At 34.7% G+C, this 15,395-nt stretch overlaps 1 protein-coding gene across 3 annotated transcripts in view; it reads right to left on the bottom strand.

Annotated features, from left to right (window-relative positions):
• The window catches only part of PBX3 (PBX homeobox 3), a 223,881-nt gene that overhangs the window by 43,495 nt on the left and 164,991 nt on the right, over nt 1-15,395 (bottom strand). For all 3 annotated transcript variants that reach the window (XM_040225141.1, XM_040225143.1, XM_040225142.1), the window contains exon 3: nt 11,709-11,950. In XM_040225141.1, coding sequence (XP_040081075.1) covers nt 11,709-11,950 — 242 coding nt within the window. The remainder of the gene's footprint in view (nt 1-11,708; nt 11,951-15,395) is intronic.

The raw sequence follows: 15,395 nt of genomic DNA, 5'->3' as shown, positions 1-15,395 counted from the left end.
CACACCCAGACATTAACTCATCTGAATTTCTATCTCATTTGCAACCACCAACGGCATTATGTAGTAGGTAAAATGAAAACTAAGACACGTGTGAAATGGCAGTGATAACTAGATAGGGGCACGAGGACTCTGGAACTATGAAAGCCCAGGCATGCAAGGGAAACAGCACTCAACTGCCCTTCCTACCACTTTCAGCCCACTTTCAAAATGAGGTTTTCCCACTGGAGGATGCTCTCTACCAATTTCTATATATAAGTACAGATATATGTTATATGTTAATACTAAGCATCTCCTATTTCCTCTGGGGTTTTACTCAACAAACGTTTACTGAAACACTATGAAGTTCAAACTCTTCCAAACGCAGTGAAAGGACACATACATGAGCAAGATGTGGATCTGACCTTCAGGGCGATAAAATGTATAAAAATGAATGCTTAAACAAGCAGGCCATGCAAAGCATCACAGGAAGAGTGTTCCCTAAGTTCCAAGGAGTAAGTATCCTCATTGGGAAACAAAGATCACTTCATGGCAAAAAGTGAAATCAGGGCTTTAAAGAATGAGTAAGATTTTTGAAAAATGGAATAAAGGTGGAAATCAAGAGGAATTAAAGGCACAAGAAAGGAAAAAAAAAAAAAAAAACCCTGGAAATAATGGTATGAAGCTAGTTCAGAGGGACGGAGAAGAGGGTACAGGAGAAGAGGGAGTTCAGATTTGCACTAGCAGATAAAGGGCCTCGGATGCCATGCCAGTGTCCTAGTATAACATAGCTGTGGTGTGGGCCTTATTTGTGGATCTACACCATTTCTGAAAGAGGGATAAAGCAGCTCAACTCCTCAGGGAAGGGGCAGCAGGAAAATAAGGATCAGATGTGGGTCTCAAACATTCTAGTTAAAAATCCTGTCCCTGTCTCTTTCAGCTCACTTGTATTCTTTAGATCTACAAAACCATGTAACTGGGCCTACACAGATATCCAGTATCACCTTGGTGAATAAAGCATCTGTCTATATCTCTGCATAAAAACGATACCTTCTGATTTTTTTCTTAAGACGGGAGATTCTGCATCTTATTGCATGGATGCTTAGTAGGTTAAACAGACAGAACAATCGTTGGTCATGGCAAGACACATTTTGAAGATATAACATTATATCATAATTAATAACATAATTTCCCTACAGACATCCTGAACATATAGAACAGGATGGTTTTTCTAACTGCTCATGAGAGAACTAACTTTTAAGGACGCTGTTTCGGTTACTTTAAGTGGAGCTTTTATATAAATATTTCTAAGGTGAGGTAAAATGAGTCTTGCTTACCAGTTAAAGTTTTTATGTTTTAAGTATGTATAAGTTTTAAGAAATTTAAAGTTCCCTTAAAGTGGTGATTCTGGGATTCTTCAGAGTATGGATTTGCACAGCACACATGGTAGGCATTCAATAGCCACCTATGGATTGGTGTGGTTTTATATTACAATTCAAGAGTAATGTTGATTAATATCTATAAATACATTATCCCTGACGAACCTTTATAATGGATGAATTTTTAACCTGCAGTCCATGGAGAGGTCTAGAGTGTCCAGGACACTCCTTCAAATCTTATTTAAGTTGTATGCACATTTGACTTTCCTGAGGGGACAACCTGTGGGGTTTTTCTTCTCATTTCAGATTCTTAGCCAGTCTACAATTTTAAAAGGCTAAAAATTATTGTCTTGGGGTATGGGACAGTAAAACATTAAGAAACTTTGTAGGTTTAAAAGTGGAAGTTCTTTCCGTCTTTACGGAAACCATAGTTAAGAGAAGTAAATTTAAGATTTTCCCCACTATATTATCAACATAGACTATCTTGTGCCAAGCTGAAAATAAGTGGTCATCCTGCCAAGAAATATACATATAATTTTTTTTGGTACTTTCTCAAAAGAGATGTTCATATAATTTAAAATTATATAATTTGATAAACTCCAGTCCTCAGTTTTCTTATTAGTAAAATGAAGAAAAGCAAACTAGAATAGCAAACTGAAATCAGCAAATTTGGATACAGACTTTTATAAGTTAGTTCTAGAAAATGTTAATACAGTATGTTTGGGAAATGGGGGGGGGTTAACCATAATTTAAAATTTGTGGGGGAAGGGCAGGATTCTTCAGTACTTTCAATATGCCAACATACATCATCATAAATCTTCAAGGGAGAATGGTGTATCCAACTTTGACCAAATAAATTTGGTCACAAAACCTCTTTTATCTGGAGCAGTGCTGCCTAATAGAAGAATATTGTGAGCCACATATGAAAAAAGAATTTTTTGGTCATTTAATGTTTTTGCTATTGCATTGACTATTCCAAATGTGTTTTATTTTTCACATATGAAATTATAATTTTTCTAATAGCCACATTAAAAAATAAAAATCAGGTGCAATTAATTTTAACAATGTGGTGGTAGTTTAGTCACTTAGTCATGTCCAACTCTTTTGCAACCCCATGGATTGTACCCCACCAGACTCCTCTGTTCAGGGGATTTCCCAGGCAAGAATACTGGATGGGGTTGCCATTTCCTTCTCCAGGGGAATCTTCCCAACCCAGGGATCGAACCCTGGTCTCCTGCATTGCAGGCAGATTTTTCACCGCTGAGCTACCAGGGAAGCCCAATTTTAACAACATATTTTATTTAACCCAATATATGAAAAATATTAACATTTCAACACATAATAGTATCTTTAAAAAACTGCTAATGAGATATGTTCCATTCTTTTTTTTTCACACTTTGAAACTCAGTATATATTTTACATTTACAAAAGCACATCTCATTTCAGAGGAGCTAGATTTCAAGGACTCAACAGCTTTTTATGACTAGTGGCAACCATACTGGACAGCACAGCTCTACAGCACCTTGTGGGCCAACATACTAAGAAAAATTCTCTGGGAAATAGTATACTAAGTAATCTTTGATGTTCCTTCTTATTCTTTACTACCATACATTCACATAACCCCCCCAACCACAACCGCAGAAGGCAGTTTCACTTAGGAATGTCTTGATAAAGCAAGAGAAAGTATTCATTTTATTACATCTCAGTCTTTGACTACATCTTCAACATTCTGTGTGATAAAATGGGAAGCGTACCAAAAGGACTTCAACTGCTTATCAAGGATGGGTGTCTTGAGAAAAAGCTCTCATGTGATTGTTTAAGTTGTGAGTTGATGTCGTCTATTTCATGGAATACCATTTTTATTTGAAAGTAAAATCGACAAATTATTATAATTTTTCTGATTTGGGTATTTGGTAGATACTTTCTCAAAAATGAACCAAGCAAGCTTGTCACATCAAAGAAAATAGCTGACAGTAGTTGTGCCAATGGTGAAATTCTGGAAAACCTGCATCTACTACCTTGAGCTTTATAGTTTCCTAGCAGACTTTCTGATTAATTTGGTGTTGATATGAATAAATATGACATTTTGATGTTATATAAGGTGTTAACATTGGAAGATGTAAACAATTCAGTGAACCATTATTTTTCAAATGATTGATGCATGATGTTACAAAAATATGCATAAGTAGAAGATTCATTCAAAGTGTGCACTAGACCAATAGATTTTAAAGGAACTGAGTACAAAAAGTTGGTATGATTTCAGACTCATGATAGCTAATATTTAGGATACTACAACTTGTCAAGTTTTGGTATAATACAAGAGAATAATATCCATAAGTATTTTAAAAAGCTATCAATACACCCCTCCCTTTTCCAATAACATATTTGTGTGAGGACAGGTGTTCTTCATATACTTCAACCACAGGAAAGGAGACTGACCACAGAAACACATTTAAGAATCCAGGTGACTTCTATTAAGCCCAACATGACAAAATTTTGCAAAAATGTAAAAGCAATGACATTCTTCTAAATGTTGAGGTGTTTTTTATTTTAAATGCAAGTTTTAAAAAAATATTATATTAAACAGATAATGGTTCATTACTGACTTTTACATTAATACATACTTTAATTTGTTCTCAGTTTTAATTCTATTATAATACATTGATAGATATAATCCACTGAACAAAAGCTCTTAAGAGATCTCCAATAATTTTTAAGAATTCAAATTCTAAAACCAAAAACTTTGAGAACTGCTGTACCAGGATATTTCTTATTTGCACAGGTAACAATGCTAATTCCTACAAATCTGGTTCACACATTATGGTAACATATGTCTCTGACAGAGTGTATGTCTTGATAGATCATTCAAGTCTCCTGTGTGAGTGATACCTGAGTTGTCTTTTTTTTTTTTTTTTTTCCCCAGTTCTTCTCTGACTCTCAGTTTTTCTCTGGCTGTATTTTAATCTCTCCCAGAATGAATGTCTGCCTATGGTTTCTAAGAAGCAGCCACAGGGTTGTATTAAAAACAAGGGTTAAAAGCAAAAAGTTTCTGCACCTAAAAACTCATAATTTCCTAAAACATTTGCTGAATGTCTCACAACTTATTAAGTGAAGTCATCTATGAATGCAAATGCTGATTAGCAATTTGGCAATAGCCCAACATTCACAGAATTCACATAGCTTTTCTTTAAACCAGTAGTTCATACATGATTAATTAGAACATCTCATTTATGTAGTGTGCACTTTAGCTCATTACTCTAAGTAAAATTCGTTAAGTATTTACATTTAGATAATTAAAATCTGGGTACACCCTTAAGAAAGATGCATACACTTTAGGCAAAGTGATTTTTTTCCTTTTTACCACTGAAAGTAAATTACAGCCTCATTTACAGCATCATCTGTACCAGTTGCAGAGCAGAGCACAGTACTGCCTCATCTCCTCTTCCTTAAAAGGTATACACTTCCTTAAATAAGAGAGTGCAGTAAGAATGATCAAATGATTACAGAGTTGTTTCGAAGGGCCATCAAACCACAAACTAACATCAATACTGTTTATAACATAAGATGCTCACTTTAAACATTTATCATATCCTCTGTCATACCTACAAGACTACATCATTAAAATAGACACTGGAAACTTTTTTCATTGCCTTCTTACTTTTCCAAGTGAAATTGTATGTTAAGAATTTTCTAGTCAATGTCCACAATACAAATATAGAAATACCTTGGTTAACTAGGAGATTTAGGAAGTGAGTTTTGATTCCTTGAATTTTCTAACTTACAAGTAATGGCAGAAACCTCTTTTTTCTTTTAATCCAGCTGTTGAAAATTATCTAGGATGCATTTTTGTTTACTATGAGACAAAATATATGTTTTGTTTAAAACAGGCATTGTAATAACATACTTAAATCAACATAAACTGGAAGGCTTCATCTGATAAAAAATATTTTCTTTTTTTTAAAATTTATTTATTTATTTGGCTGCACAGGGTCTTAGTTGTGGCATGTGGGATCTAGTTCCCCAAGCAGGGATCAAAGCCAGGGCTCCAGCATTGAGAGATCAGAGTCTTAGCCACTGGACCACCAGGGGAGTCCCTAAAAAATATTTTCAATTAATTCTTATAATAGCCTTTCTCCTTGCCATTCGTTCCTTTCTCTTTAAAAATTCAAACTAAGTAATATAATTGAGGATTTGAAACATCTGGATTTTTTATAATGCTGTTAATAATATTTATTAAATATATTTGTTAAATATAATAGGAGATAGTAAAACTATCTCTTCCATATCCATATATATTTGGTTTACAGTCAAAATTAGTTTTTAGGGTTTTGTTTGTTTCATCATGGTGGTTTTTTTGATGGTGAATTCAAGATTCAAACCCTTTCTTGCCTGTAAGGTCCCATCACTGAAGAAAAAAATGTAAAATCAGACGGTGAGCAAGCATCTATTTTAGAGAAGTATTAAAATGGTTCATGATCAGATCTAAAAACTGAGTTTGCCTTTTGTAAACAACTAGACACGCTGACTGCAAACAGATCATAATACTCCCTATTCTAAAAAGTCACTCTTCAAAGAAAGAATAAATCTCTATTAAAAGTTTACAACTCCAAAATTTGCATGCATCCATTTTCTAGATACCTTTATAACCTTGCAAGTAACTCTATTCAAATATTATAGATTTTGTATTTATGTAATGCTTATAAAATCAACAAATTCTTCTTGTTTCCAAATAAAAGTCAACATTCAAAGATACCTTTTATTTAAGCCAACCAGAATGACATCAATATGCCTACGAAATAGCTGCAAAGATGAAATACCGATCGTTCTTCTTTCAATTGGAGGAAAAAAATCGGACACAACTTAGCGACTAAACAACAATAGTTGGTTTACAATGTTGTGTCAGTTTCTGCAGTACAGCAAAGTGAATCAGTTATACATACATCCACTCTTTTTTAAGATTCTTTCATAACTTAACACATCTTTACACTCATCATTTGTGGACCTGTCTCATGAGGGTTTGTAAGGATTATACTATAAAATACATGTTAAGTTAATTGCAGAACCTGGAACATAATTAATGCTTAATAAATGGCAGTTATTATTGATAATGGAAATGGTAATTTTATGAAATTCATATTTTTTTGTGTATCATTCTGCAAGTAAGTTCCTACTCTGATTATCTAACATAGTCTGCCTTCCCATTGCTCAAATAAATACAAACACTGCTTCCCCAAAAATGGGAAAAAAGAGAATATTCAAATATAAAACAATTCATTTTATCAATCAAGATTGTGGTCAAAGATACATTTGATACATAGAGTCAACAGACTAGAAACTTAAGGGAAAAAAGGGGACACTCAAACACTCCTTCCAGCCAAGGAAAAGATCCAGTTTGAAAGCTGACAGAGCAGTAAAACCCTTCTCTTGGAGCAATGAATGACAAAGGCTCGCTTGGGAAACTGAAATATGAAGTTTACATCAGGTAGTATCCTTTTGTCTTTCCTGCTATATATTTTTGCTATTAAGAACAAACAGCAAAATGAGATTAGGAGTTTGTGGATTACACAATCTCACATGTAATAACATCAGCATTTCAAAACCTGTTTCAAAAAAATTCTTTACAAGCAAAGATCTTGCCATCAAATATAAACATACAATGTTGTTGAGAGCCTCCAAAAGCACAAAGCCATGCTTTTACACTGGTTTAGGCTGCACATTCATTCTCCATTCCCCCACAGTCCCCTGTAGTCTGGGAGTCCTCTATTAGCCAAACAGTACCTAAGTGGTCTTGAGCACACTGAGAGTACCTGCTCAGCTCCAGTGTTTTACCTGATTTGAGGTAAATTCAAAAGACATTTGTGAACTCAGAAAGCAGGTTTCCAGATGCTTAGGGAGGGTTGAGACCCTTACAACACTTTTGCCTTCAGCAAAAATGTATTTCAATATAATTATAGTAGATAGCTTTCAATATGTCATCTCTATTATAGCAACTGTAAATTATGAAGTGAATTGCTTGTGTACAAGCATTTCTTCTGGTACAAGCAAAGTGGGAGAACTGTACAGGGCATGATATATATCTTTTCCTTTTTATCCCAGAACAAATCTCGAAGTTAAATTTCATTTACAAAAACCAATGGTATCCATTTCCCTTTGGTAGAGAGGTAGAAGGATCAAGAAGGCCTTCAATTCTTAACAGCAGGCTTCCCAGGATGCTTGGCTCAAGTTCATTAGGAATTCACCTATTCTAACACTTGGACCTTTAATCATAAGAGCATATTTGAAAGGCAGAGTAAAAAGATTTTCTGAAACTTGTAGCTAATCCCATCCCATAGCTTGGGATGGCATATAAACCTCCATTGCCTGGCCGTCTTTGAGTCTTATAAATATATGGGGATCTTGTACACACAAAATAAAAAATTTGTTTTTCCCCTCTTTAAAAAATATAAACAAACTTGTAGCTAATCAACAAGAAGACAAAGAGGCAACCAGGTTTTTCTCCCAGCTAAAGTGGAAGGCAGTGCACCCAAGATGAAAAGTATTACAACCCAATCTCTGAAGCTTCGAAAAATTATCATATTCCTCTTGGGTGTCAGAATCAACAAGAGAAAAGTAAAATAAGTTTGGTTTTCTTTTTAGGGGATAGTAATATTGAAGAAACTTACTCTAATATATATTCTATGTCTAATATTTCAAGAGCATTTATAAGTGAATTTAGATCATTATCACTAAAAATCATTACATCTGAGCCTATATAGTATAAACATATGATCAAAGGACATTTTCTGGAGGTAAAAAAAAGGACAGGATTTTAAACACAGTACCATTCCTAAAACATACACATAAAGCTGAGCCTTGCAGCTTGGATTTAATTTTGCTCTAACTGTAGCTCTAGTCTGCTTAGCTTTGTAAATGTGGCTGTGTTTATAAGGTACTTTAATTTACTGCAGTGGTGGTGTTTGTTAATTTTATGGCAATCTAAATCTAAACAGGCTTCAGATACATTTTCATTACAGCTTCATTGCAAAACACAGTGGAGTAAATAGCTCTGAGATTCCAATGCAGTTTATTTCTTTTAGCAAAAGACTCAACACCATTTTCTGACAAAGCCTCTGCCTTAACATATATGTTCTTCCTACTTACTAATAAGGTTTCTGTCACTCAAGTACCCATGTTCATGTAATTTTAGGAGGAAAAATATAATTTCTAAGGGATTTTAATAGTTAAGGGATTCACTGTAATTAAATGTAAAGGGATTAAAATAGTTGGGTTTTGCCCATCTCTACTCTGATTCCATCCCAAATGTAATCCAACATGAGCAAATCAGAGAAAAACTGGGATATATCTGAATTATTTACAAATCCTAATTTTTAAAAACAAGATAAGAGACCCAAAATGGAGTCACTTATGCTATGCTCCAAGCCACCCAGCCAAGACTATGTAATTACAGTTCAGCCTCTCCTAGGAATGTAATCTTAAACCAATCTGGAATTACTGGGTCAGCATGAGTGAGGTAATCTGCCTGATAGAAACCTACCATGCCTTAAAGAAAGCTGAACTTGCCACAGTCAATTCTTTCATTGGTAGTCTAACTTCCTTGTTGTGTTCCTGTCTGCCTACAGGCACCTTTCATTTGGTATAGCTCCCTCTATTTGCTAGATGAGATGCTGACCGACTCATGAATCATTGAATAAAGCCAATAAGATCTTTAAAATCTACTCTGTTGAGTTTTGTTCTTTTATATACACAAGTAGCAGCATAATTCAACGGGAAAGGAAGGCATATTGTCAGAAACTGATTTCAAAACCCAATTCTGACACTAACTAGATGTGCGACACCGGACAAATTACTTGAGTTTCATTTTCTCATCTGTAAAATGGAAACTACAATACAATCATCTATTTCAGAAATATCATGCCTTCATCTAAACTGATGCCTTCATCTCATTTAGTTCTTCACAGCTCTTCTAGTAACTCCAAACTAGATCCTTGAAAGTTCTATCTCAGATAATGTCACCGTATCCCAAAAGTTTGAAAAGAAAAGACTATCTTATATCTTAGGTCAACTCACTGATCCTAACAAACTTAGGAACCACAAACAGGAGAGCAATAAAAACCAGCCCCAAAGACCACTCAAGAGAACTAAATGCTAATGTTACCTCTAAACCAATTCAGAACTTACGGGAGAAAATTTCTAAACTAAATTTCTGTTGAATCAGTCAACTAGTCGTCTTGTTTTATTTGTCCACAATACTGCACAGATTTCATATATCCATTATTTCTTGTGTTAAAAATGAGACAGGAAATAGGCTATTGAACCTATCTAGAAATAAGATTTATGATTAAATTTTAAAATTCATTATTTCCCAGTCTGATGTTTAAAACAAAAATACAAATAGTAGATTAGTATATGAAGATTTTGTGTGTACATGTGTGTTTTTAAAAGAAACAAAACAAAAACTTTGATGACAATGACTGATGCCAGTTTCACCCAACTTCCAACAGGGCTAAAGGGAGAAAATAAGGTGGCTGGTGTGAAGGAATATGGCAGAAGATAGTAAGGAACCACCTTAATTCCTCAGCTATAAATACTGGCCAGTTGACCCCTAATTCTACAGATCTTTCCATGCAAAGTGACTAGTATTTATTTGGTAAGTATGTACAGATGTATTTAACATAAAGTTATGCAATTAGGGTTATCCTACAAATTAGAGCCGTTTTCTACTGTTAATGCTCAGGGCAACCTTTTCAACCATGACTTAACTCTTTTACTCTCAATTATTCATATGTCAAATCAAAAAGCTCAATTTTTTAATATACACACACAGGCTATTTTTCCAAAATTCTCATTTGCACATCTTCCACAAAAAATTATTCCTGCAAATGAGACTAGAGATACAGTATGAGATCCCAGAAAGCCTATTCAGAAAAAAAGACGTCTTATAATATTAATTTATATTGCATATTAACATAAAGCTACATAAATCTTTCTACCATTCCTCAAAACACACTCACCTCTGGGACAGAATCCAGCATTTGCTTATTAATACCATATCCAGAATAGTAGAGAAGGCAATGAAAAAAATAACATATACAACTAAAACTACACAGGGAACTTAGAAGAAAAATCAATATTAAAACTAACACTAAGGTCTTTGAACTTTAATAAATGCGTGACTACATAGTGAAGTATCTATGGATGAAACGATATGATGTCTAGGACTTATTTTAAAATACCCCCTTCCAAAAAAAGAGGGAGGCGAGGGCAGATAAACAAAATAAGATTGACATTGATTTTTACTATTCATCTGGATGATGGGTATCTAGGAGGTTTCTTATTTTAGGGTGAACTCTATAACCAATATACAACTATTTATGACCTAAAAACCTGACAGGTTCATAGGCGTCAGCTTAATATTCTCTTTATTAAAAGTACACTTAAACATTTCCATAGTAATTTTTAAAAATTACCTTTCAGTGAGATTCCTCAAACTAAGCAGGTTTTTAGCCTTTAATGAACAACTAAAATATATTTAAAATGAACCACCAACATTTTACCTTATTTCACTGAATCTAAGACTACCCCATATTTTTGCATCTCTGGGAAGCATTTTACTATCAATGGCATGTTATACTTCAATGAGGCAATTAACTTTTTCTTGGTGGTGGTACCATACACAATGATACAGCTTAAAATCAAACATATCTTAGATTCAATGAAGTATGGTTACTATAATTGCTGAGAACAGCTTTTTTAATCCATACTTTCTTTCTAATCAGGAATTTAGCACACAATGCCTTGTGTTCTCTGCCCCAGGAAACCTATAATTATCTTGGGAGGTCTCCTCAGAGAGAAAGGCCAGAACCTGCTTACTTTGTTAAGTTAGCTCCCTCCCCTCAGTTGGGCATAATCCTTAAGAATTAACTCCTAGGAGGATTCTGCAGCTCATAGCATAGCAGGCAGAGCTCGCTAGGCAAGGTTTCCCCTTAAAATTTGTTATAATAGCTATGAACAAGGCCAGTGCATAAATGTTAATGATCCAGAGCTTTGATGAGCACCAAGCAGTGAGGTTATAGGGGAAGGATGGCTGCAGGTGTGGCCGTAAGGGCATGTAATGTGGGGAATGAGTAAAACTAAAGCAAATAGATGGGATAAAATAGGCTTAGCGTCACCTCTAAAATCTCAAAGGGACTTCATTTCATGAATTCAACAGTTCACTTGGATTTCTGATTGACCTTATTTATTTTGCTCTTTCTATTAACACCTACCCCTTGCAGCCCTCAGAATTAGTTAGCGCGGTCTATTAGAAGAGCAATAGAGGGTTTGTGCAGGACTATGAGAGTGGCGGCTGCTGACCTGTTCATATTTCTCCAGTTCTGTGTGATAGATTTGTCTGATCTGGGTCAATTTGGCTCTGTAATCTGAGTGTTCAATAGAGTTATCTGAAGAACCTCCAGAGGCTGCCGCGGCTGCAGCTGCTGCCGCCGATCCCCCACCTTTCTCAGGACCTGAAACCCCTTCTGCCAAAAGCATATTGTCCAGTCTCATTAGCTGGGGATCGGGAGGGTCCTCCTCCTGGGCTCCTCTGATGCTGAGACCTTCAAGGAAAGAGAGAGAGAGACAGAGAGAAGAAGCGAGAAACAGGACAAATAGTGTGAGTATTTTATTTATTTGAGTAAATGATCAAACAACATCAGTGCACTACAATTCATGCTGAGAATTTCATTGTTTGCATTTTATCAATAAGTACCAGTAAGTATGAAAATTCTTACTTCTATGAAATGTCTAATATCTCTCTCTCTCAATATATTCTGATTAGATCCTTGGAAAAAGGTAACCCTGGCTTCTCAGAATATTCTAACACCCAATCTTCCCAAGTTTAGATGATTTAAGCAAAAATGGGAAGGGGGTAAAATTTTCAAGATTTTTGACAAAGAAAAAAATAATTCCAAGGATACAAAACAAACCCATCAAAAGGCAGTTATTCTGTTTCTCCATACTGTTGGAAGAACAGAATTTAAAATCCCATAATATATTCACAAGCTATATCCAAAAATTAGAAAATAAACAGGATTAGATGGGCTTTTCCAACATTTAATTTCAGGGAGAGAAGAGAAATACATACATTATGAGGTAATTAGCTATGTTTTTAAAATATATATTATTAAATGAATTTGTTAAGCAATCGCCATCAAACCAGGACACTAAATACAGGATTAAAAATATACCATCAACATGGCAATGCAGTGCTGGGCACAGTAGTCTCAATCTAATTTTGCTTTTTAAATCAAGAACTTCCTAAGTGATGCCCAGTCAGCAACCTCATCTGAGTATTATAGATCACAGCTGACAATTCATAGGTTTAATCAGGTCACATAGGCTTTCTGCCAAGACGTTTTCAACAACACAGAAGACAGAAGTTTTAAAATAATTATCACAGTATAAAAAGCACTGGAGTCATGACAGCTCAAAATCAGCATTTTCATTAATGTGTAACATAATCTAAAATATCCCAGCCCAATTAACCTCTGTAAATCTGTTTAAAAGCAGGATCCCCACACTAGTTACAAAGCATCTTGGGGAAGGAGGGGATGGAAGTTGGCATCTTGCATGTCTGCATTTGGATTCTGTCTTTTGCGTCTGTGCCTGTTGTTGTTTATCCACAGTGGTGCACACTCTGTGTCTAGTGTAACTTACATGACAGTAACATCTATAAGCTGCCAAGTACTCAACTGAGCACCAGCTCTGCGATTTTATATGCTAACCTAAAACCACCATCAATTCTCTTTAAGAACAGATTTCATTTCTAGATGCCCTGAATTATACCCACAGCATGACTGAGCCCTTGGTTGTCTTAACTCAAACGCACAACTTTAATTTCCTCCCTCAAAACACTTTAAAGCTGTCACTTTCATTTAAAAATATACTTCAGAATAATTTCAACTGGGTAATAAAACTAACTCACAATAATTTAAAATTATATCTGTTGCCTGTTCTGAGGTAAATAAATAAGGGTTGAAAACTACAATATACAATATACAATAAATTCATTTAGGGAACCAAAAAGTTAGATAATTCTCTTAAATAAGATAAAAATTAGTATCGACACATTGCTGATAATTAAGGATAGACTAACAGGTATTTGCTATTTCTTCTAGATCTAAGAGAAACTACTAAATATTGGCTACATTAATATTTCTAATTTAGCATCTTTGATTTTCTTCCCTTCACTTTGTTATATGTTAAAATTTCATGGCCTAGAATTCTTATAGTTCCACATACCAAGTGTTTTGTGCATTTGGCATGAAGTAAGGATTCACTGAGTAACCTCTTATTTTGGGCTCTGTTTCATTTTTATACCATTTGTTTGGGAGTTCCTTAAGTTTCTCCTTTTTAAATTAAATTTTTGCTCATATATTTGTATTCATTATTTCCTTTTTATATTTATAGCTATTGATGTTTCTCCTGGAAATGTGGATTTTAATCTACCTTTAAGGTTCTTCCAGGTTTCTAGTTTTCCCCCTGTAGTTATACACCATGGATATTGGTGAGGCTCTTTAATAGTAAATCAACATACAGACTAAAGCTATTACACTCCCCTGAACAGTGTAGCAAACAAGAGAAGATGCTCAATGACTAATACACAAGGAAATAGACTATATGGGAGATAGAAGAAGGAAATGTGTCAGAAAGAAATGCAAAGGACAGAAAGTAATCACCTAAGTATGGCATTTATAAATACATACCTAATATGTATGTAAAACCACCATACCAATAGGAAGCAACCCTTACACTCAGTAACAGTGGACACATATAAAAATAAGTATGTACTTTCAGCTAGCATAACATTCTCCCCTTGCAATAAATAATAACTCTTCTAAAATCATAAGTAAATCAACACAAAGTTCATACTCCTTTGGATCAAAAGTACTAGAGCACTTCACAGTATGGCAATATCGAGGCTATTTCTCAACACTGAAATCATTTTTGTAACTACAGTTGGAAAAGTGAATGGATTTTTTCTCTATTAATCAAAGTCATGATTACAAATTTTAAAATAGCAATAATACACAGTTTCCAAAATTATTTTTAATTTGAATATTTCTATTTATTTTCTTACTTTATGTTCAAATTACTATTTTATTTCTCATCCTACCTCCCTCACTGTTACTTAGCTTACCAACCTGCCAAAGTCACACCTTCTGATATGATGGCTTCCAACTGTAACACCCATTCCTCGACACACCTATAAACATCATAATAAATCTAAATTTGCAAGAGCTGGATGAATCAAACACTGTGATGATCAAAAGATCTTGATGTCTTCACAGTGAAACTTGGGAAAACAATAATTTAAAAATTGATCTGTGTTGTCTTTAATCCAAAACATACACAGGGACAGTGGTTTTCAGAGGTTTATAAAAGTTTTACATCTGGACTCCTTGGTTATCATAGCATTATAAAGTTAAAACAACAACAACCCCATTTGGAATCTACTTAGAACCATAACATTCATTTCAGTATTTCTAAGATTTAGACAAATCATACAAACAAAGTAAAACATTGTTTAACAATGAACTTGGCTTTGTTATAAGCCCGTGGTTTTTGCATATCTTTCAGCAAATCCTAATTAGCTGTCTTTCAACATGCTGCGCACCTGCCCCACAGATAATGGGAGAGAGCATCTGCCGAGACGACTGCATTCGGAGGGCAATAAATAAATTACGGGTCAAAATTATTACTAAGCTTTCTCCGAATAAACGCATACCCCTCACAATACTAAGCTGCAGATGGGAGAAGTACCTAAAGCCCACTCCAATGGTATGATTATGGGGCTGTTTGAGTTTAATAATCTGACTGTAATTCAGGCATTTTCAACAGCTCATTAAGAGTTCATTAATATATAGGCGAGCTTTTGAATTATAAATAAGCAGATTAGAAATCAGTGGTGGCTGGATTGCACCGTAGTAGCCTCTCTAACAGAACAACACTGTAACACAATGAAGGCTTGACCTAAAAGGATGAGGTACGAACACAGGGCAC

The sequence above is a fragment of the Oryx dammah genome, unplaced genomic scaffold (assembly GCF_014754425.2).
Source record: "Oryx dammah isolate SB20612 unplaced genomic scaffold, SCBI_Odam_1.1 HiC_scaffold_25, whole genome shotgun sequence".
Taxonomy (NCBI): Eukaryota; Metazoa; Chordata; class Mammalia; order Artiodactyla; family Bovidae; genus Oryx; species Oryx dammah.
This window is presented reverse-complemented; position numbering and strand designations above follow the sequence as displayed.